At 37.0% G+C, this 22,130-nt stretch overlaps 1 protein-coding gene across 1 annotated transcript in view; it reads left to right on the forward strand.

Annotated features, from left to right (window-relative positions):
• The window catches only part of LOC150091222 (neuroglian-like), a 447,266-nt gene that overhangs the window by 225,890 nt on the left and 199,246 nt on the right, over window positions 1-22,130 (forward strand). Inside the window, exons 9-10 of the mRNA XM_090374775.1 lie at window positions 12,612-12,755; window positions 19,615-19,766. Coding sequence (XP_090230901.1) covers window positions 12,612-12,755; window positions 19,615-19,766 — 296 coding nt within the window. The remainder of the gene's footprint in view (window positions 1-12,611; window positions 12,756-19,614; window positions 19,767-22,130) is intronic.

Here is a 22,130-nt window from a genome sequence, read left to right on the forward strand (position 1 = left end):
GATGCAGAGACAATATGTTCTTCAGTTATGGAAAGTTTAAATAATGTTGGGCTTACTAAGAACTACTTAGAAAAAAATTTAATAGGATTTTGCTCCGATGGTGCCAGTGTTATACTTGGGAGAAAATCTGAAGTGAGCACTAGGATTGCAAAAGAGTTTTCAAACATAATAATATGGCACTGTTTAAATCATCGCCTCCATATTGTTTTAGATGATTTGATAAAGGAAATAAAGCAAGTAAATCATTTTAAAATATTTATTGATAAGATATATACTATTTTCATCAATCCAATAAGAACCAAATTGAACTTTCCAAAATATCCAAACAACTTGGAATTGAAATTATAAAGATTGGTAGAGTTTTGGGACCAAGATAGGCTGCCTATAGTTTAAAGTCAACCCTAGCTGTGTGGAGTGCTTATCCAGTGCTACATCACTATTTTTATTCAAATAAAAAGTAGTTAGGTATGACTGCCGGTCTTGAAAATATATATTTTCAAGACCGACATTTTCAAGCCCTTGAAAATATATATAACTGATTTGGTATTGAAGATTGATATTTTAAACGAAATTTCTCTTCTTTCAAATGCACTGTAAGCAAGAAATATAGACATAATAAAGGCTGAAAAACTCTTGATAAGATCTATTAAAGCATTTCAAATGCTTGGAAAGGAAAAGGGTCCATACGAAAAAAAAGTCGATGAATTAATTACTTCAGAAATCTTCAAAAATATAAAATTTGTAGAAAATCATCGATTTGTCAGACTTCCTCGGGAAAGACTTTTAGAAAACATCGTAGCGAATTTGAAAAAAAGACTAATGGATTGTGAACATTTAAAAACAAGCTGTAGCCAATTTCAAGATAGGAATAAATTATAATTTCTCAATTTTTTGGAGCCAGATTACTGGAATATTGAAGAAGTACTAGTTCCATGGAAAGCAGCTGAAGAACAATTGCTCGTATTTAATGACATTTTTAATTACCAAATTGATGTAACTATAAGGGTGAGGAAAGTAGAAAAAGAAGAGTAGTAGATTAGTGAAAGGTGAAAGAATGTTAATATCCTAGAGGTTATGATGAATTAAGTACTACTAGGCTTTACAACTAAGAAATACTGTTCAAGATTTAGGCCTAAATGGATGTCAGATGAACTAATGAGGCATATGGCAGAGAAGAAAAATGCATGGGATACTTACAAATTATCACGAGACACAGAAGCCTATGATAGATACAAGTTGATCTGTAACCAAGTTACAAAGGAGGTTAGGCAGGCGAAGGCAGATTACGAGAGATCCTTGGCAAGGGATGCGAAGAAAAACAGCAAAGAGTTCTTTACTTATGTAAACTCTAGAAGGAAGGGGATGAATCAGATTGGTCCACTTGATATCGATGGGTCAACTGTTGATGGCCCTGCTCAGGTAGCTAACAAACTAAATGAATATTTTGCATCGACATTCACACATGAGGAGTTATTCAGCGAGGGGAATGCCAGAGGTGTATTCAACTCAAGCAGTAAGCTAGAGCATCTTGTAATAACTGAGAGTAAAGTGGAGGAGAAATTGTTGAAGATAAACACAAGAAAGGCACCTGGGGTGGATGGGATCTATCCAGTTATATTAAAGGAGGCAGCAAAGGAAGTAAGCAAACCCTTAGCCATAATTATGAGAGCTTCCTTGGACTCAGGGGAGGTACCCATGGACTGGAGATGTGCAAATGTGACCCCAATTCACAAGGGAGGATATAAGGCTGACACAAGTAATTATAGACCTGTGAGTTTAACTTCTGTTCCCGGAAAATTAATGGAGGCACTGGTTAAAGAAGTACTGCAGGATCATCAAGACAAGACTTCAGTTATAGCTCGGACACAGCATAGTTTTGTTAAGGGGAAGTCTTGCCTGACCAATCTGATTGGATACTATGATGCAGTCACAAAAGAACTGGATGCAGGGAATAACTTTGATATTATATACTTGGATCTTAGAAACGTCTTTTATACTGTTGCACATGGAAGAGTGCTGCACAAATTGGAGCAGTGTGGCATTGGAGGCAAATTGCTGCTATGGATAAAGGGGTGGTTAAGGGGGAGAAGACAGAGAGTGGTAATCAATGGACACTGCTCATCGTGGACTAATGTTATTAGTGGAGTCCCTCAGGGTTCAGTATTGGGTCCTTTATTGTTTTCTGTATTTATAAATGATATTGATGATGGTATATCAAGCTTAATGTCCAAGTTTGCAGACGATACGAAGGTTGGCAGGGTTGTCAAGGACACTACTGACACTATGCTGCTGCAACAGGATCTGAAAAGGTTGAGCAGATGGGCTGAGAGGTGGCAAATGAAGTTTAACATTGACAAGTGTCAAGTACTAAATATGGGAAACAGCAACCCCAGAGCAATGTATCAAATCTGTCATACTACACTGACAGTGGTAGAGAATGAAAGGGACCTGGGGGTGGTTGTGCAGGCAGATATGAAGTTCTCTGGACAGTGCAGACGGGCTGCAAGAGTAGGTCATGGTGTATTGTCAATGATATATAGGAATTTTTCTAGCAGGGATAAGGAGGTGATCATTCCCTTGTATAAGGCAATGGTCAGGCGACACCTTGAGTACTGTATACAGGCCTGGAGGCCTCATTTCAAGAAGGATGTAGAGCTGCTGGAACGAGTACAGAGAAGGGCAACAAGATTAGTGAATGGAACAAAGGGGTGCTCTTACGAAGAAAGGCTTAAGTTTTGCGAATTACAGTGTCTGGAGACTAGGCACCAGCGAGGTGATCTGATAGAGGTGTACAAAGCCTTGAATGGTTTGAGCATGCTGAATGCTGATGGGATTCTTCCTCTTGCTCAGAATAATCATCTGAGAGGGCATAAATTCAAATCGAGGAAAGACAGATGTAGGATAGATGTGCGGAAATTTGCCTTTAGCCAGCGGGTGGTTGGTAGGTGGAACAGACTTCCATCCCTTGTTGTGGAAGTTGATAGCCTAAATAAGTTTAAGGCTCAGCTGGACAGGTATTTTGAACGAACAGAGGGGTGAAGTGGAAGTGGTTATTTTTTATTTATTTATTTCACTTTATTTTTTTTTTTGGCTGATGCTGCATAAGCTTGCTTTCTTGCATCAAATGCCTCTACTAATGCTAATGCTAATGCCAAGTAAATTATGGGCTGAATTGCCAAGCCAGTATAAAGTGGGGGAACTGTAAAGTAAAATTAGTACAATAAAATATTAATAAAATGCAAATAAAAATAAAATGAAAATGGTATAGCTGTCATCAGATATGGGGAGGAACATATTAAGTAAATGGTCTAATATAGGTAATGCAAAAAATGCCCAATCAGATGTCAGCCAAAATAAACGTTGAAACATGATCAGGTATTTCATCAGGGACTACACCTGACTATCTATCAGGAACCGCGTTTTCACACTCGTCCACAGCAGTAGAAGAAAAGTGCAAGGCCAAAAAGGAATGAAATGAAATTAGCACTTTCCAATATAGCATGGACAAGGCAGTGTAGTTCACCTAGGTAAAAATTAATTTAGGCAAAAATAATTATCGAGTTGGGATAAAAATGGTTAATATCAATATGTCAAATTTAAATATGTGGAATCCAGTGCAGGATCCAATTCCATATAGATAAGAAATCAATCTATTTTAAAAATAGATTTGGAACAAGCAAATGGCATAAGGGCGAGGCGTCACACTGAGGATGGGGAAGGGAAAAAGGAGCATTTTAAATAAATAAAGACAAAAAATAGCAATAGAAGCAGGGCAGCAGAAATACAAGGTGAAACTAGGGTTCCTGGCATTGAAAACACACACACACACACACACACACACACACATACACACACACACACACACATATATATATATATATCCAAAGTATGTAAAATGCATAATCAATAAACTAAATATAATAAATATACCAAATTTAATTTAATAAATAAATAAATCAACACAGATCCGATTAATGCCATCTTATAAGATTAAACATTACATCTATCTGTATATTATTTAAGATGTTAGTTATAGTGGTAGAGTCTAATGGTGCAATTATAATCAAAATTTAGCAGGTTATAGTGTATACCAAGAAAAAAACCGGTACGATATAACAGCCCAAGAAACATAAAAACCTATGTAAGTGCTACGGCAACTTGGAAAAAATATGTATGCAATATTACATAAGGAAAACCTTACATATCAAAATTATATTATATTTAAAATTATATTATAAATAAAATAAAATTATGTTAATTATAGGTATATAAATACATTGAAAGGGACGTTTTCGAGGGCTAACCCTCTCAGTATATCAACCATAATTACCGGGCTGTCCGTTTCTGTTGTCATCTTCCAGCATAACAGTGTCCAAAAGATAGTTAGGTAGTATATGATAGCAATAACAAATGAAGGTAATGTAGTATTAGAAAACCAAAATATATTACAGTTAACTAAAATTAATATATCCCAATTTAGTAGTTAGCTGGCTAGATGACTGTTAGCCCGACGGATAGCTAATTTACAAAAATGATAATAATACATAGCATAATGTAGAATTATATAGAAAGAGATCCATCCTTTGTTAAACATATACAGTAAACCCCCGCTATTCGCTGGGGTTACGTTCCTGAGAAACGCTATAGAGTTTACAATTTACAACAGTTTACAGTTTCTGTGATGGAATTCACTTTGATGGCAAAAAGCGTAACACTTAAAACTGATCCTTGAGGTACTCCCTCCTCTTGGCTAAAAGAGCGAGAGAGAGTAGATTGTACACGGACTTGGATAGAATGATGAGATAAAAAGTTTTTTTTATATAAAATTTGGGAGATGACTTCTAAGGCTGTAGAGGTCTTTTAAAATTCCAAATCTCCAAGTTGTGTCATACACTTTTTCCATATCGAAGAACACAGACACCAGGTATTCTCGTTTTAAAAAGGCATCTTGAATGGAAGTTTCTAGCCTGATTAAATGGTCCAAAGTTGACCTATTCCTATGGAAGCTGCACTGCAATCTGGAGAGGAGCCCATTTGTCTCCAGATACCATATAAGGTGGGCATTGACCATTCTCTCCAGAATTTTGCACAGACATCTAGTCAGAGCAATAGGACAGTAGTTCGTTGGGATTTTAGAATCCTTTCCTCGCTTAGGAAAGGCAAGCACCATTGCCTTATGCCAGGAATCCGGAAACTGCTCTTGAAATATTCTGTTATATAGAAAGAGCAGTTGGTCCATGGATTTTGCAGACAGATATTTGATCATATCATAATGGATAAGATCTGGTCCACCAGCACTTGCCTTTGTAGGAGTTAGAGCTATTTCTAACTCTTCCGTGGTGAAGGGCCCATTATAGGGATGATACTTTTTAGATTTAAAGTTAATTGGCTACTTTTTGAGTTTGTCCCTCCAGACCAGAAATTCTGGGGAGTAAGAAGATTTGACGAGATGGCAGAAAAGGTCTCCCCAAGTGTGTTGGCTATTGCAGTTGTGTCTGCAATAACGCATCCATTACATTCCAGGACCGATGAAGGGGCAATATATATTTCCCCTTCATTTTCTGGATTTTGTCCCAGATAGCTTTACTGCTGGATGTAAAGTGGATCCATGATTCCTTTTAGCTCTGACAACAAATATATTGTGCTTTTGCACATACACCTTTGAAGGCTAAGAGATTGGCTGTGGTAGGATATTGTCAGAATATCCCCCAAGTTTTATTTTATGCCTTTTTTGCTGCTGCTGTGCATTCAGCATTCCACCAAGGTTTCGGAAATGGTGGAAACTGGGTAGATGTTTTTTACCCGGTTTCTTACCTGAGTGAAATTCTTAAGAATTACCCGGTTTCACTGGGTAAGAGGTAATTTGTGATGGGAGTGAATGACTCTTTTGGAGGAATGGTCATGTCCGTCTGAGTTCCGAGGGAACATCTCTCTGCTACCTTCTGGGCATAGGTGGGTTTGTTGATATTTAGAGGTTTCACTGCTTTCCTTGCTTCCTGGTATGATATGTTCAGCTCTGCCTTCAACCGTTAGATTTATTTTTCTTCTTTCCACCTCTGGCATGCTCGTGAGTAGGCTGGATGTTCTCCCTCGTAGTTAATATAGTTATGTTTCGTGGCCGAACACGATGTTGTTTCATGGTCCTTTGCACCATAACGAACGCATGGAAGGACTCCATGGCAGGCCATTTGAGAATGTCCATATTTCTGACACCGAAAACATCGTAAAGGATTAGGAACATATGGATGATTGGACAGTTGATGTATCTAGTTTAATCTCATCAGGAGAGACGTTGGTAAGTTGAAAGTCAGGATTATGTTTCTAGTTTTAACAAGTTTCCCACCCCTACGCGCATTAATTCTCTTAATGGCAATCACTCCCTGTGGTTTTAGTTCAGAGCAGATCTCCTCCTTGGTAACGTTGAGACCGTCCCACTCTGAAATGACACCTCTCGATGAGTTGAGTGTTCTGTGTGGTGTCACTGTTATGGGTATTCCTCTGATTGATGTTGCTCGGAGTAGTTGCTCAGACTGTCTATCACTTTTTCTTTCAATTAAGAGGTCCCCAGAATGGAGCCTCTTAACTGATTTAGGGGAACCTGCTAGCCCATCTAACCCTTTCTGTATAAATAATGATGAGATTTTGCCAATCAGTTTTGTCTTGGTTGAATGTATAATTAAAAACCTTGGGATAGGCCCTGATGGTATTTCAGTTCACTGCCTCTTTGTAGCAATAGTGCTATCTGTGACTATCAACTATATTTGCAGATAGGTACTGGGTTGGGGCCCCTGAAGAAGTAAGTTTATCAGGATTCATGAAGTTTTTGAAGTGGTTCAGTGCTCGGGCTACCCACCCACCATGGAGCCCAAAGGGACGCCCACTACCCAGCATGCAGTAAATGTGCTCGGGAGTGAAACACCAGTGCTACCCAGACACCATACCTGCACCGCCGCCAGCCTGAATCCTGTCCCTTGGACCATGAGGGTAGGGGCATAGCATTGACACGGTTGATCCTCGCAGGCGAGCCTATTAATCATAGCTGGGCCTTCCAGGACCACTTGTCAAGCCAAATTGGTGTATTGAAGCTAGGCCCCTCAACCACCAGGACTCCCCTTTCCGAATTACCACGGGTCGCAGTGCATGGCAAACACACCGGATCCCATTGATGTTAACCTGAAACCTAGGCTATGGGTGTTGGATTCCAGTGATGCTAATCTGGAGGTCCAGCAGCATCACTGGGAGGTCTCTTCACCATGTACAGGTGCCCATGTCGAGGGGAACAAGCACAGAGCATGCTAAGCCTTGTGCAGTCTGTCCAGGGCCGAATTGACAATGGGCTTCTCATCATGCACTCTCTCCTATTATGTTTGGACAGAATTGGAGGGAGTTTCAAATTTAATTCTAACTTACGATTTTCAATGTTGCACTGTAATTGTTAAGTAAATTTTTAGATCTTCTCTTCCCTTTGTAATTATTTCAATATATAATATCAATGTAAATACACCATAGATAACTCTTAAGAAACTATGATGGTAGTGTGGCATCATTTGCTCTGTTTCTCATATTGTGCTCTTCCTTCACGAGTTGCCATGGTATTGCACTACCTCAAATAAGTAACACTTCACTAATAGAGAAGACTATTGTGACAACTGAGAATAAGTAGAAGTACTACATAAGTTGTACTACATAGCTTGTGATTTGGTGCTTTAATTGACTCTAAAATTTTGTTGATTGTACTTAAGGATTTTTGTATTTTATATTTAAATAAACAAATATAATAAGTTATGATTATGCGTGTTGAGCGTTTATTAAAGGAAATCATTTTGGGATAGGGAGATATTAATCAGTTTGCAGTTAATATCTCCTTGTCACAAAACACTCCTAATAAGTGGTACACCCTATATTTGATGAAAAAGTAAAAAACTTTATAATCCCAAATAGTTGCTTAACTATGATAGTGGGCATGGTCGCAACCTGCATTCCGTGTTATATATGTTTTTGGAAGAGAGAGAAAATTGATGACATTAACAAGAACAGCACAAGTATTTTATTATAAAATTTGTTTTATTTTATGCCCAGACCACACACACACACACACCAATAAGCCAAAACATTATGACCAGCCAGTCATTATGCAAATCGAAGCAACTGTAGGTGAACTACAGTGCCTGTGTGGGTCGGGACACGTCATAAAAAACACCTGATACTGAGCCCCATTAATTAGTGTTACTCTTGTTCTTCAGATGGGAAAGGCAGCGGACTTGAGCAAGTTCGACAAAGGCCAAATTGTAATGGCCAGACGACTGGGACAGAACATATCCAAAATGGCATGGCTTGTGGCATGCTCACAGTCAGCTGTGGTTAGTACCTACCGAAAGTGGTCTGAGGAGAGGAAACCCATGAACTGCCAGCAAGATGTTGGACGATGCTCGAGGTGAGTGAAGGTTCTCCCGGATTGTACGTGGTAACAGAAGGGCGACTGTGGTGCAACTTGCTGGTAATTGGAATGCTGGTGATGGGAGTAATGTGTCACAACACACAGTACATCGAACCCTGCTGAAAATGGGGATGCGTAGCTACAGGCCGCTCCGAGTGCCCATGCTAACCACGGTTAACTGGCTACAGTGCCTACAATGGGCACGTGAGCATGGAAACTAAACCTTCAGTGATTGGAAGAAAGTCGCCTGGTCCGATGAATCATGTTTCCTGTTGCACTACCTGGACGGCCGGGTACATGTGCATCATTTACCTGGAGAAGTGATGGCACCTGGATGCACTATGGGACGAAACAAGCGAAAAACACCACAAAAACAAACTGGTGGCAGTGGTGTCATGTTTTGGACGATGTTCTGCTGGGATACCCTGGGTCCAGTCATCCGTGTGCCGGGCACACTGACGTCTACCATCTACCTAAACATCATTGCTGACCAGGTACACCCTTTCACTTTCATTGGCAATGGTCTTCCCCTTTGGCAGTGTCCTCTTTCAGCAGGATAATGCACCATGCCACACCGACTTGGTTGTTCGAGACTGGTTCTCAGAACGTGAGGAAGACTATCAGGTATTGCCCTGGCCTCCAAATTCCGCAGACCTCAATCCCATCGAGCATCTGTGGTTTGCGTTGGAACAGCAACTCCGATCTGTGGCGTCTCAACCGCGGACATTACAGGAGTTAAAGAATCTGCTGGTTATGTGTTGGTACCAGGTACCACAAGACACATTTAGAAATCTTGTAGCTTCCATGCCTCGTCAGGTACGAGCTGTTTTGGCTACACGTGGAGGACCAACATTATATTAGGTAGGTAGTCATAATATTTTGGTTCATCGGTGTATATATATATATTAGTTTGAATGCTTAGATTACTTAAATTTTGGTATCTATTTTCTTAAATTTTTGGTATTTATTTTCTATAGGGTATTAAGGTGTATACTGAACAGGAGATTTAGTTAGCGTTTTTAGTCTAACCTATTCCTAGGGGGTCTGTGGTGGTGTTCAAATTATATAAAATCTAGTGAAGTTAGTTATAATTATATTTATTTAACTTTAATTAATATTAATCAATACTAACTAACATTCCCTTACCTGGTCATCTATCCGCTACTTCATCTGGGGCTTTGAGCGGATCGATAGCCAGTTTTAAAGGAATGTCTCATAATTACCCGTTTCTGTTAACTCCTTATCAGTTTTGCCTTAGTAGTGAGGTTATTTTGCTCTTTTAGATTATTTAATTCATTGTTAAAGTCCTTTTAGTCTACTTTCAAAACCACCAAAATAGTTTAAATTGTAACAAACAATACTGGAACGATTTAGTCAATCTCAACGTCAAAAATAACTACGTAAAGATGGGAAACAGAATCTACTTACAGACCAGAGGAATAGCCATGGGATCGTGCTGCTCCAGTGCAATTGCCAACCTATACTTACACCACTTTGAAAATAACATAACAGAAGAAATCAACATATTTAGATATATCGATGACGCCCTAGTCATCAACCACGACGGTTTTGAAACACTAGCCCAAGTAATATACCCCACCGACCTCAGCATAGAACGGACCAACCAAAACAGCAACTTACAAGCATATTACCTCGACAGCCAGATCACTATCAACAATAACAAAATCGAAACTAAGCATTATGACAAAAGAGACCACTTCAACTTCCCAGCTATAAAGCTCATCCACTGGGATAGCAACATTGCAAAATACATATACGGAAACACAATTAGAAACCAAACAACCAGAATAATAAAAATATGCAGTAATGCAGAGAACACAACAGAAGCAATTAACAAACTGATAAAAACACTCACAATAAACAATATGCCCTACAATTATAGCAAACACCACATAAAAGTGGCCACACTTATTAATAACAAAAATCAAATGTCTAAATCACAAAGCAATATCAAAAATACCTAAATTAAGGTCCGGATTTCTTACGCTCAGAGGAGGCTCGTCCTCTGACCGCACTATAATCCGGCTTCCTATATTAACCCACCCATCAAAATAAAAAATTAATTTGTGTGTAACGAGACGCAAAGTAACATTCACTTTACAGGAGGCTGTAAATATGTAAATAGCTATCCCCGAGGACAAAACGGGCTGTTATGCCTTAGAAAAGCTATACCAGCCCAGTCCAAAGGGATAGCAAACCAACTCATGTAAATAACAACCAAATCATGTAAATAACAAAAAATAACGCTTGTAAATAACAAAAAATAACGCTTGTAAATAACATAGAACCAAATCACGTTATTTTCAAATTAATTTTCACCACGGAGTTAAAACGGAAACCGCCCCCCCAGTACTCAGCCCCCACCCCGGCTGACGTAGGAATCAGCCCACTCATCGGATGACTTGCAAAAATATCACCCTACAACAATATCAAGCAACAATAGATGCGACTGCGCACTCAAAACCAAACCAGTGATAAAACAAACAATGAATAGGGCTAACCCCTCATTTACCGAAAGACCACCACCGGACAGATAAGTATAGCTCCACTCGATTATTCCGATAATTACCCGTTGGGCTTTGTTTCTCCTCTACCAGTTTGCCAAATCCGAAGTTAAGAATAAAAATTTTCAAAAATTAAAATTAAACTGAAAGACAAATTGACATAAAACTATCCTTATTCAATGAATTAAATAATCTAAAAGAGCAAAATAATCTCACTACTAAGGCAAAACTGATAAGGAGTTAACAGAAACGGGTAATTATGAGACATTCCTTTAAAACTGGCTATCGATCCGCTCAAAGCCCCAGATGAAGTAGCAGATAGATGACCAGGTAAGGGAATGTTAGTATTGATTAATATTAATTAAAGTTAAATAAATATAATTATAACTAACTTCACTAGATTTTATATAATTTGGACACCACCACAGACCCCTAGGAATAGGTTAGACTAAAAACGCTAACTAAATCTCCTGTTCAGTATACACCTTAATACCCTATAGAAAATAAATACCAAAAATTTAAGAAAATAGATACCAAAATTTAAGTAATCTAAGCATTCAAACTAAAATATATCAAGCACGTATAATAGTCCAATTGCCACAAGGCAATGACATTAACGTAGCAAGTGACAAATTAAAAACAATCTATTAGACACTAACTAAAATAATAAAAACACAAAATATATATATATAAAATCTGAATACTTTTTCTTCTGACATAAACAAGAAAAAAATGCATTCACAAAATTTTGGCTATGAATGTTAAAATTTGGGAACTCTGTAGGTTGTGAATAACAGACTGATATAAATTTAGCAAACATAATAGCAAGTGCTCACAAGTGTATGTGTTATGCACGCACGCGCGCGCGCGCACACACACACACACACAAAAATTTCCCCACTCTAAGGGATCAGTGAGTAAAAGAAAAAGTTAATCTAGGAGTTTGAAGTTTAACTGTGAATGGATGTTGCCTTGCTGAGGAAAGTGTAGACTTGTGTGAAAGAAACAGAAGGAATTACAGTGGCAAATCCAGAAGAATAATACTTGTGTGAAAGAAACAGAAGGAATTACAGTGGCAAATCCAGAAGAATAATACTTGTGGAAATGTATGTATAAAAAATACATGCAGCAAAAATTGAATGTGTGTGTGTGTGTGAGAGAGAGGGAGAGAGGGAGGGAGAGAGGGGGGGGTAGGATGGATTCAAGATTTGTGGAGACTTAGCTGTTCAGAATGGGGGGGGGGGTAAGGTTTTAGAAAGGCTACTGCTTTTATGAGTTAAGGACGCCATTTCGACGATTGATTTTTAAAAAATTTTTTTTTTTTGGTTTGGTTTGTTAAATAATAAAAGGTCAGTTTTTATTATAATGTTACTATTCTTTTCCAGGAAACTTAAAATAAAAGTGTGCTATATAGTACACTTTTATTTACTATAAAGTATATTATATAGTTTTCTGTTTTATTATGGCTCATAATAACTGACTTCCATATTTTGTAATTTAAAGCTTGTTAAATATAGAGTTACAGATAGATACAAATTTCACTAACTTTTTCATAGATATGGATTCCAACTGCCAACTTATTTTAAGAGTTGGAGGTTGGAATGCAGTAAACGGAAATTACAGATATAAATCGTGCTTTATCTATTCAGGTGCTGAATCAGATCCAAGAAGACGTCTTGAAGGAGATATACTGATGTTTACAGCTCTCAGAAAAGAAGATACCGCTGTTTATCAGTGTAATGCCTCTAATGTGCATGGTTATGCTTTTAGAGACTTCTACCTCAATGTTTTAGGTAAGGTGGATTTTTCCAGGTAAATTAAGAAACTACTACTTACTGTCTTTTTTTGTAACTCCATTAAACCCTTAACATAAAAAATCAGTTTTATTAAAACAATTTTTCTTTTAAGTGTAATTTTACATGATCAGTAATGGCTAGTAATGTTACTTCAAAATCCACATGTGTAAGGAAAATAAAAGAACATTTTTATATAAAAGATTCACATATTCACCTTTACAGAAGTCTGCACTTAATTCAAAATGTAATTGAGTTTAAGGCAGTTAACTTTCAATGTTCAAAACCCACTTTGAAATACATTATTGTTATATAGCAGGGATCACCAGTTGGTGGACCATGAATAAATTTGTAAATAAAATAATATCTATGTATGTATAAAGTGCTTTAGCATCATCTTAAGATAAAATAATATCTTAAGTTTTCATTTTTGTAAGGTCTCTTTAATTGAGATGAGGGATACTGAAATATCAAACCTACAAGGTTTAAAAGTTATCTGGGTTATGTTCATTGTTTAAGGTTGAGACAGCAGAGTGCACTACAACAAAGCATAATATGTTTAGACATGTCTCATCCTTACCTCCATTCCGTAAGCTGTTCACCCAATTATGGCAACTCCTATTGTTTGCAGATAAGAAAGATGTGTTTTCACATATGTTTGTGTTCTAAAATGTTTGAGTGCTGAACTGTGTGTGCATGTGCAAACAAGAAATAAATGTTGCTTTAAAATTGTAAAAATCAGAAGTGGAACATTTGGTCTTCTTAAAATAGCACGTGGGTAATCAGCAATAGCACGCACGCACACAGTTTTTGACTTGTATTTTTACCATTGTTTAGAGCAGGTAGCAAATCTGCTGTATTGAAAGTGATCAGCAAGCTGGACAGTCTATAATTTCAAATGATGAAATTGTGTCTCAAGTTTCAACTTTGGTATGAAATGATCAGAGATTAACTGTTCAAAATTGTTAAAGAAACTTTTGTTTTTCAGATCATGCCATTCTCTTTTAAATGAAAACTTTGAAACTGAGGCATTCATTGATGTACAAGATGAGCTATGGTTGTTAACAGAGTAACAGTGTGAACAAAATCAGTAAGTTGTTTCTGATTAGATTTGAACATTTTTGAAATGTATCATAATTGGAGATGAAAGGTGGATTTACAAGTATGGTTCCTGAAACCAAAAACAGTCAGAATGAAAGTCTTTTCCCCTGTCCCAGAAAAGCATGGAAAGTGCTCAGCAAAATGAAGGTTTTGTTGTTAGCATTTTTTGAGTTTGAGGATATTGTCCGCTACAAATGCATTCCAGAGGGAGACAAATAATTAATAATGAGTTATACATTGAAGTTCTAAGACACCTTCATAATATGGTTAAAAAAATAAAGGACTGGAAAAGTTTTACTGATTGCTTTGTCATGATAATGCACCATTCACATCCATAGATACTTGTTCAGAATTTTTGGCAATGTGCAAATCTTACAATCCCCATGTGATCAGATATTATTCTGTGCACACCCCCAACTGAATAACCTCTGAAAGGATTGATTTGATGATGTACAAACAATAGAGTAACATGACATTCAGCCTTCGGTAATTTTGAAATTAGCTTTCCAGAAGTGTTTCCAAGAAGAAGAAAATTGCTGAAATAAGTGCACTACCTTAAAAGGTATTTCAAAGGGGGATTAAGTTACGTACCTCTTAGTATGTTTTTTGTCATTATATCATAGCAGTCTGGATAACTTTTGAACAGATCTTGTACATCAATGAATGCTTTCTTAAAGCTACTGATGCCATAAAATTTTTGAATTATGTAACTTTTTTTTATAATAACAATTTAATAATTAAATGACCAATTTAGTATTAGCTGTACAGTCCAAGGCTTTTATTGTGCCAGCCAAAAAAAAAAAATAATAATAATAAAAAAAATAATAATAATAAAAAAAATAATAATAATAATAAAGTAAAATAAAAAAAAATAATAATAATAAAGTAAAATAAATAAAAAATAATAATAAAGAAAAATAAACTAAGAGGGGTTTTCGAAAAGTCAGGTAACACATTTTTTCTCTCGATGATGTTTAATAATACGAAGTTGAAATTACACTACTTCTCCACAAAGTCTCCAGTTTTATTGATGCACTTGTCCCCAACGATGGATCACTTTATTAGTACCATTACTGAAGAAGTCAGGGCCCACACGCAGTAACCAACATTGCACCGCCTGATGAACTTCCTCATCCGTGGTGAAATGCTTTCCTGAAAGGTGTTTTTTCAGAAGGCCAAATAAATGGAAGTCTGAAGGCGCTAAGTCTGGGCTGTAGGGGGATGTTACAGAGTTTCCCAACGATTACGGCGCAACCACTCACGAGTGGTGTGGGCAGTGTGTGGAGTTGCGTTGTCATGCAACAAAATCACGATGCTTGTCAGGAGTCCTGGTCATTTGCGTCGAATGTTGGGTTTCAGTTTTTCCAACGTTGCACAGTAAAGCTGTGCATTGATTGTTCCTCTCTTCAGCAAGAAATCCACCAACAGAATGCCTTGGCGATCCCAGAACACTGTGGCCATGACTATTCGGACACTGGGAACAGTTTTGAATTTTTTGTGCACAGGAGATTGTTAATGTTTCCAGGTCATGGAGCTTGTTTGCTCTCCGGGGTAAAGTGATGAACCCACATTTCGTCTGCTGTGACTATGTGAGCAAGAAAATCCGCTCCTTCTTCGCTGTATCACAACAGGTTCTCCAGACACATCCCCATGCATTTTGCTTTGTCCTCCTCTGACAATTATCGGGGCACCCCATGGCAGCACACCATTTGAAAGCCAAGAACATCGTGAACAGTCTACTTACTCACGTTCGCTTTTTGTGCAATTTCGTGCAGTTTCACTCGCCTGTTTTCAAGAATAATGCCTGTAATGCGCAAAGTGTTGTCTTCTGTGTTGCTCAATGGCCAGAATGTTGTTATTTGGTTTTTAGGAGCATTAGGCCATATTGCTCCGGGGATATGCAGTGGTCATTCTCTGACCTTTCCGCATCCTTCGTATTTGGCGGTCACGGGTTTGAACCCCGGTCTAATCAAGAAGCGTGTGCTGCGCATTGCTGCTCCTGTCCACCTGGCTACGGAGGCGTTCAATGGCCTGCCTGCCTGATGTTGATTTTCAGTGTCAACACGGCCCGCTTTAAATTCATTACACCAAAAACACACCTGTTTCTTTGTCATCAACTTTTTGCCATACACAGCAACCAGTTCCCGTTGAATGTCACTTGGTGAAGACCCTTTTGCTTGCAAAAAGTGAATAACTTCACGAACACCTGTTTTGGACCACACTTGCACGGTAGCCGCCATTTTGCAACTGGAATCTGCATGTGAGGTGACAGTACTGCAACACTGCACTGGCGGTCTTTTTGAATGTTATTAACGGGTCTGTCCACTGCATTTCATCTCATTTGCTTTCACCATTATTAAGAAAAAAAAAATGTGTTACCTTACTTTTCGGAAACCCCTCGTACCAATTTGACTGTGAAAATATTATATAGATACTTATCCAGCTGGCTTTTCAATTTCCCTAAGCTGTCAGTCTCATCCATTCACAACTAGCTGGCTAAAAGAAAACTCCTGTAATCCATCTAAATCTCTCCCGTGTTATTTGAGCTTTTGGCCCCTAGTTCTTAAATCATTAACTAACTGGAATAAATGAAATTTCGCCCTTGTTCATTTTACTTTCTCCTATTGAAGCTTTATGCACCTCAGTTAAGTCTCCTCTAAAAGATTTCTCTAAGATGCCTAGTCATCAAGCTCTGCAGCCCACATATTCAAAGTCTTTCCTCATTTAGATGACCTTTTGCTAATTTGACCAGGGTCTATCTTTGGAAACTTGATGTTCTTTTTTATTATAATTATTTTTTTTATATACCCATTCTTTATACTTGAATATGGTGTTTCAAGTGCAGTCTTACAATTGCCTACTCATGAGCTGGATGTAGGAATAATTTTGTCATTGCTTACTCAGATTTCAGTAAAGCATCTGACTCGATCTCACATGAGAGGTAACTTTTTAAATTGGAACGTTGGAATCATAGGGAAAGTCCAACATGTTCTAGCTTGGATGGATTGCTGGGTGGCTGCAAGATAGGAGGTTGAGGATTATGATTAATGGGTCTGGACCTCCTCAGATTGGACTAACATAACATGTGGGGTTCCCATCATCTTATGTTATGATTACGATAACATAAGATGATTATCATATGAATATGATAATCATCTTATGTTACGTTATGAATTTTGCAGATGATCTTGACATTATCTAGAAATTTTGCAGATGATGTCAAAATCAGTAGGGCAGTTAATAATCAGTGGCAAGCAGCACTTCTTCAGGATGACATAGAAAGAATTTGGGAAAGGTTATAAAAGTATTAGTATAAGCCACATAGTGCAAAGAGGTCACAGGCTTATGCTACACCAGTCAAAAAAAAAGTAATAATAAAATAAATAAATAATAATAATAAAAGAATAAAAAAAGTAAATCAGAAATAACAATAAAAATGTAAAGGAAGATATAAATGCAAGTATATAAAAAGTTACAGGAGAATACTGCATATTTCCTACTTGGATTGAAAACAAATGAGTGGGTATTGAATAAAATTGGCAAGCCTAAAATTCTTTATCATAGCATCAACAAAAGAAAAGAAAAATTTTTTGGTCATATAGTAAAAAGGGAAAACTTTCTGTTGAAGAATATAATGGAAGGAAAAACCGAGTGGAAGAGGAGCAAAGAAAGACCTGCATCTAGGTGGAAATTATATGTGGAAGGATGGGATTAGTGAACTTCTGGGTATGACACTTTGCTATGCTGCTCATATAGCACACGATTGATGCAGTTGGAGGGATTTGTTGGTGGCCACAACAGCTTCTCAGGAAGCTATGTGATTGGAAGAAGATATAAAAAGTAGACAAGAAAATAGACGTAATTATGTGCTTCCCCTCCTCATACAGGTAACTATCCAGTTGACATTTGAATTTCTCCAAGCTGTCAGCATCAACAGCCTGTGGAGAAGTTCACTAAAAGAAGACTTTTTGCGATCCAGTCAAAATCTCTTCCTCCGTAATTTGAATATATGGGCTCTAGTCTGAAATACTTTATAGCAGTGAAAATTTTTGCCTTAGTTTATTTTACTGTCCCTCACTCAGAGCCTTTGAGACCTAAATCAGGTCTGCTTTAAGGTGCCTGGCTGCCAAGTCCTTCAATTCACATTAATCAAAGTTTCTTCTTGTATTCCTGCTTAAGGGATATGAGGCGCCTTCGTAGCCAAGTGGGAAGGAGCAGCAGTGCATAGCACACGCTTCTTGATTAGACCGGGGTTCGAGCCCATCACCACCAAATACGGAGGATGCAGAAAGGTCAGGGAATGACCACTGCATATCCCGGAGCAATATGGCCTTAGTTGCTAATGCTCCTAAAAACCAAATAACAAACTTAAGGGATATGAGAATACTTCTTAAGATGAAAAGATTAAATTATACAAAGTTAGAATTTTCCTCGATACGCTTATTGAATTTTCTAATTCTGGATGAGGAATTCAAAAAATATTTTCTATATGAAGATAAATTAAGAAAGATATTATGGAACGACAGTGCATTATAAGATATTTACTCAAAATAAAATTTCCAGTTTCTTCAAATGCAATGTGATTGGAGAAGTTCTTATTCTCCAGTGTAAATAAATTAAATCTATAGATTTAATTTAACACATTAAAATTTATTGTTTAAAAAATAAAATCATATTGTTCTATGTGATTTGCACTCTATATTTCTTTTTCCCCCTTTTTCTGTTTTGTGATAGTTGTCCTAATACATATCTAAATTAACATATGTTGCTGGATTATGCTTAAATTTATATGTTTTTATGAATTATGATTGGAAGATATTTACTTTGTACATCATTATATTTCTAATTTCATTTGCTAAATTCAGACTACTCCTTTTTACCCTGTTAATCCAAGTTACTAAGGTCTTATTGTAATGCTATTAATAAAAGCTATCTTCCCCTCAAGTACAAATGAAGTAAGTCTCACCAACCATGTACAGAATAGAAATAGCAACTATAAAAATGTTATGTAGCACAATCAGTATCAGTATTAATCTCTACCTGCATAGATTGAAATGCACTGTAGCACTTCAAATTTGACCATCAGATGCCATGTCTGTCATTTGTCGTTTCTATGCTGCAATCCAATCTCCTTGAACTTTTCAGTCATTGGTAACTGATATTATGAAAAGATAGGAGAAAGTGGATTATACAACTTATCAGTAGGCTTACTTGATTTATCCGTTAAGGTGAAACAAAGTCAGACTAGAGACTGGTGGTCCGTTGAGAGGGTGGTAGTTTTCTTATATCTGGGGGATTCAGACACGAATAGATTTCGGGATTTATTTTTACTTAGCCATGAATGAAGAAAGGCGAGAATTATTTCTTGACTAGTTAGCAAATTGTTTGTAGTGATATAGATGCAGTAGATTTTAGTGTTGTTATTTGGAGAGGTTTTCACTTAGTGAGCTAGCGCTGCCCTGATCCAGAGCCATGTGCATTTGCTCCTTTCTTCCCAAAGTTTCATTAAGGATACTGCTTAAGAGTTCAGTCTGTTTTAATTAGATTGAAGTCTTAATATATCTGTATTTTTTGTATACTGTTGCCCTCATTATCAATATCCAAACAAAACCTTGGTAACACTACATCTTTTATTAGTACATACGTTGCTTTAGACTGACAGTTTGAAGTTTACAGGTAGTAAGATATTCAAAGAGAATTTTCTTCCCACATATATTTATTATATTTATTTATTTATTTATTTTTGTTTTATATTTAGCCATGGCACCTACTATAATTGAGCGTCCTGAACCAATAACTAGAGCAGTGGTAACCTCCAAAGTGATTCTTCGTTGTCGTGTATTTGGAGCACCTAGACCTGATATCAGATGGATACGTGAAGGTCAGGAGCTTACTGGAGGTCGTTATCAGGTAAAGGCTCTAAGTGCTTTTAAATGCTTACTTTTCTTTTGCATTCTATTATTATGAAAATGATAGCAAGAATGCTGCAGTTGCTGTCATAACAAAATTAATATTTTATTAATAAACTTTTGGTCATCAAATGAAACATGATATAATTTTATATTATGTATATTATATTTTGCAATTTATTTTGATTTCCTGTTTGAAAATTCCACTTTTTCATGAAGGATTTGTGGAATTCCAAATAGACCTCTATAGAATCCTATTTATTTTTTTTATGTAACAAGCAATATATAATTTAAAGTAAGAATTCCTAAGATGCTCCCATGTTCATAAAATGATACCAATTAAAATAACAGGACTTCTTATGATATGGACTGAGAAAAGCATCAATCTTTCATAGGTATGATACTGTGATCTAGAATTTTATTTAAGTGCAGTCACCTTTTGATTTACTTGCTTTTCATTATTATGTTTTTGGTTTAATGAAGCCAAGCAGTAAACACCAACTGTCAATTTATTTAGGCTTGTTCTTGCTTTCACATAGAGCTGAAATTAAGCATTTGCAATTTGTGCGGTTGTTGCATTGGGTCTTATGCTTTTATTGGGCTGACAGAATTAAATTTATACTTTGTGTGAAATTATTCCATGTGTTATAATGCCATCTGTATTGGCTTCATTGTCTATACCTGTTCTATATTGTCTGCATTTCTTATATGTTTGAAGTGTCTTGTGTTTCTTATGCTTGTTTAAATGTTGTATAATTTTCAGATGTTGAATGCAATATGATATCTATTCAAAATGTATCCAGACACTGCTACAGTGTGGTAACAATAAGTGTACCTATGGTAGGCAACTTACTCCTCTTCAAAATAGTGTCCTTCTATGGCAGTGTACTTAACCCAGTGATTTCCTCATTCTTGGAAGCACTTCTGGAAAGTAAAATTTGAAATTGTGAAAGCTGAGCCATCCTATTATTATTATTTATTATCTTATAATAAATATAAGATAATAAATAAATAATATATATTTATTATATAATCTTTATTATTTATGTCACCAAATCAATGTCCTTTTAGGATATTTTCAGTCTAGGAAACAAAAAGGAGGAAAAAATGCATGGAGCCATATTTGGTGAATAAAAGTTTTCTAGACTTGAGTTTTTTTTTTTTTTTTTTTTTTTAACGAAAACCCCAAACACGAGAGATATTAGAACCTATAGTACTCAGTATCATGCTTGGGTTGGAAAGATGAAAGAAGATATTTGTTGACATTAGACTTGAACTTCTGTAGACTGTAATCTTCAGGAAATACATATGCAGGAAGGTTGTTCCAGAAAACGGCAGTTGAATGAATAAATGAGGAAGATGAAAAGTTGGTTCTGTGAGTTTGAAGTTAGATAGTAAATGGATGTTGGCTGGTGGTCGCACGTGTTAGGATTGTTTTAAAATAGAGAGAGCAGGAATTATAGAAGCCAATTCAGAAGAACAATGCCCATGGAAGTATCTGTTGTTGTTGTTATTTAGGAGCATTAGCAACTAAGGCCATATTGCTCCGGGGATATGCAGTGGTCATTCCCTGACCTTTCTGCATCCTCAGTATTTGGTGGTCACGGGCTCGAACCCCGGTTTAATCAAGAAGCGTGTGCTATGCACTGCTGCTCCTGCCCACCTGGCTATGGAGGCACCGTGGAAGTATCTGTAGAAAAGTCATGCAGAAGAAACAGCACATCTATGAGACAGATAGTAGAGAGACTCTGTTAGAGATGAGTCATTAATTAACCTAACTGCCCTCTTCTGAATGGAATCTAGAAGCCTGAGAGAGGTTTTGGGGGCACCGCCCCAGATGTGGGAAAAATATTCCATGGTAGGGTGGATTTGCGATTTATACAGGGTGAACAGCTGTTTGGAAGAAAAGTAATGCCAAGAACGAAAGAGAAAACTAAGTTTTTTAGATGCAGAGGAGAAAATATTTGTAATGTGCTTGTGCCAAGAGAGATTAGAAGTCAGGGTAATCCCCAAAAGAGATATATCAACTTGCTCAGAAATTGGAGTCTCACCAAAGATAAGCATAGGAGCAGAAGAATTCTTTTTGCAAGATACAAAACAGGACTGAGTTTTAGAAGGATTGAAATTAACTAAGTTGTCTTGGCCCCAGTGGAGAATCACCCGGAGATTGGCATTCAAGGAATTGGCAGCAGATATTCAAGAAGTTGAAGCTGATTGAGCAGAGCAAGGTTTCTCAAACTGGAAAGTGGAATGCAATGTGCTATCATCTCCAAAACTATAGATAGTATTTGGTCATGGAAGAAGGTCATTAATATACAAGAGGAAAAGAGTGGGGGAAAGAACTGAACCTTGGGGGACACCAGCA

The sequence above is a fragment of the Mastigoproctus giganteus genome, chromosome 1, assembly GCF_048544385.1.
Source record: "Mastigoproctus giganteus isolate SK-2022 chromosome 1, ASM4854438v1, whole genome shotgun sequence".
NCBI lineage: Eukaryota > Metazoa > Arthropoda > Arachnida > Uropygi > Thelyphonidae > Mastigoproctus > Mastigoproctus giganteus.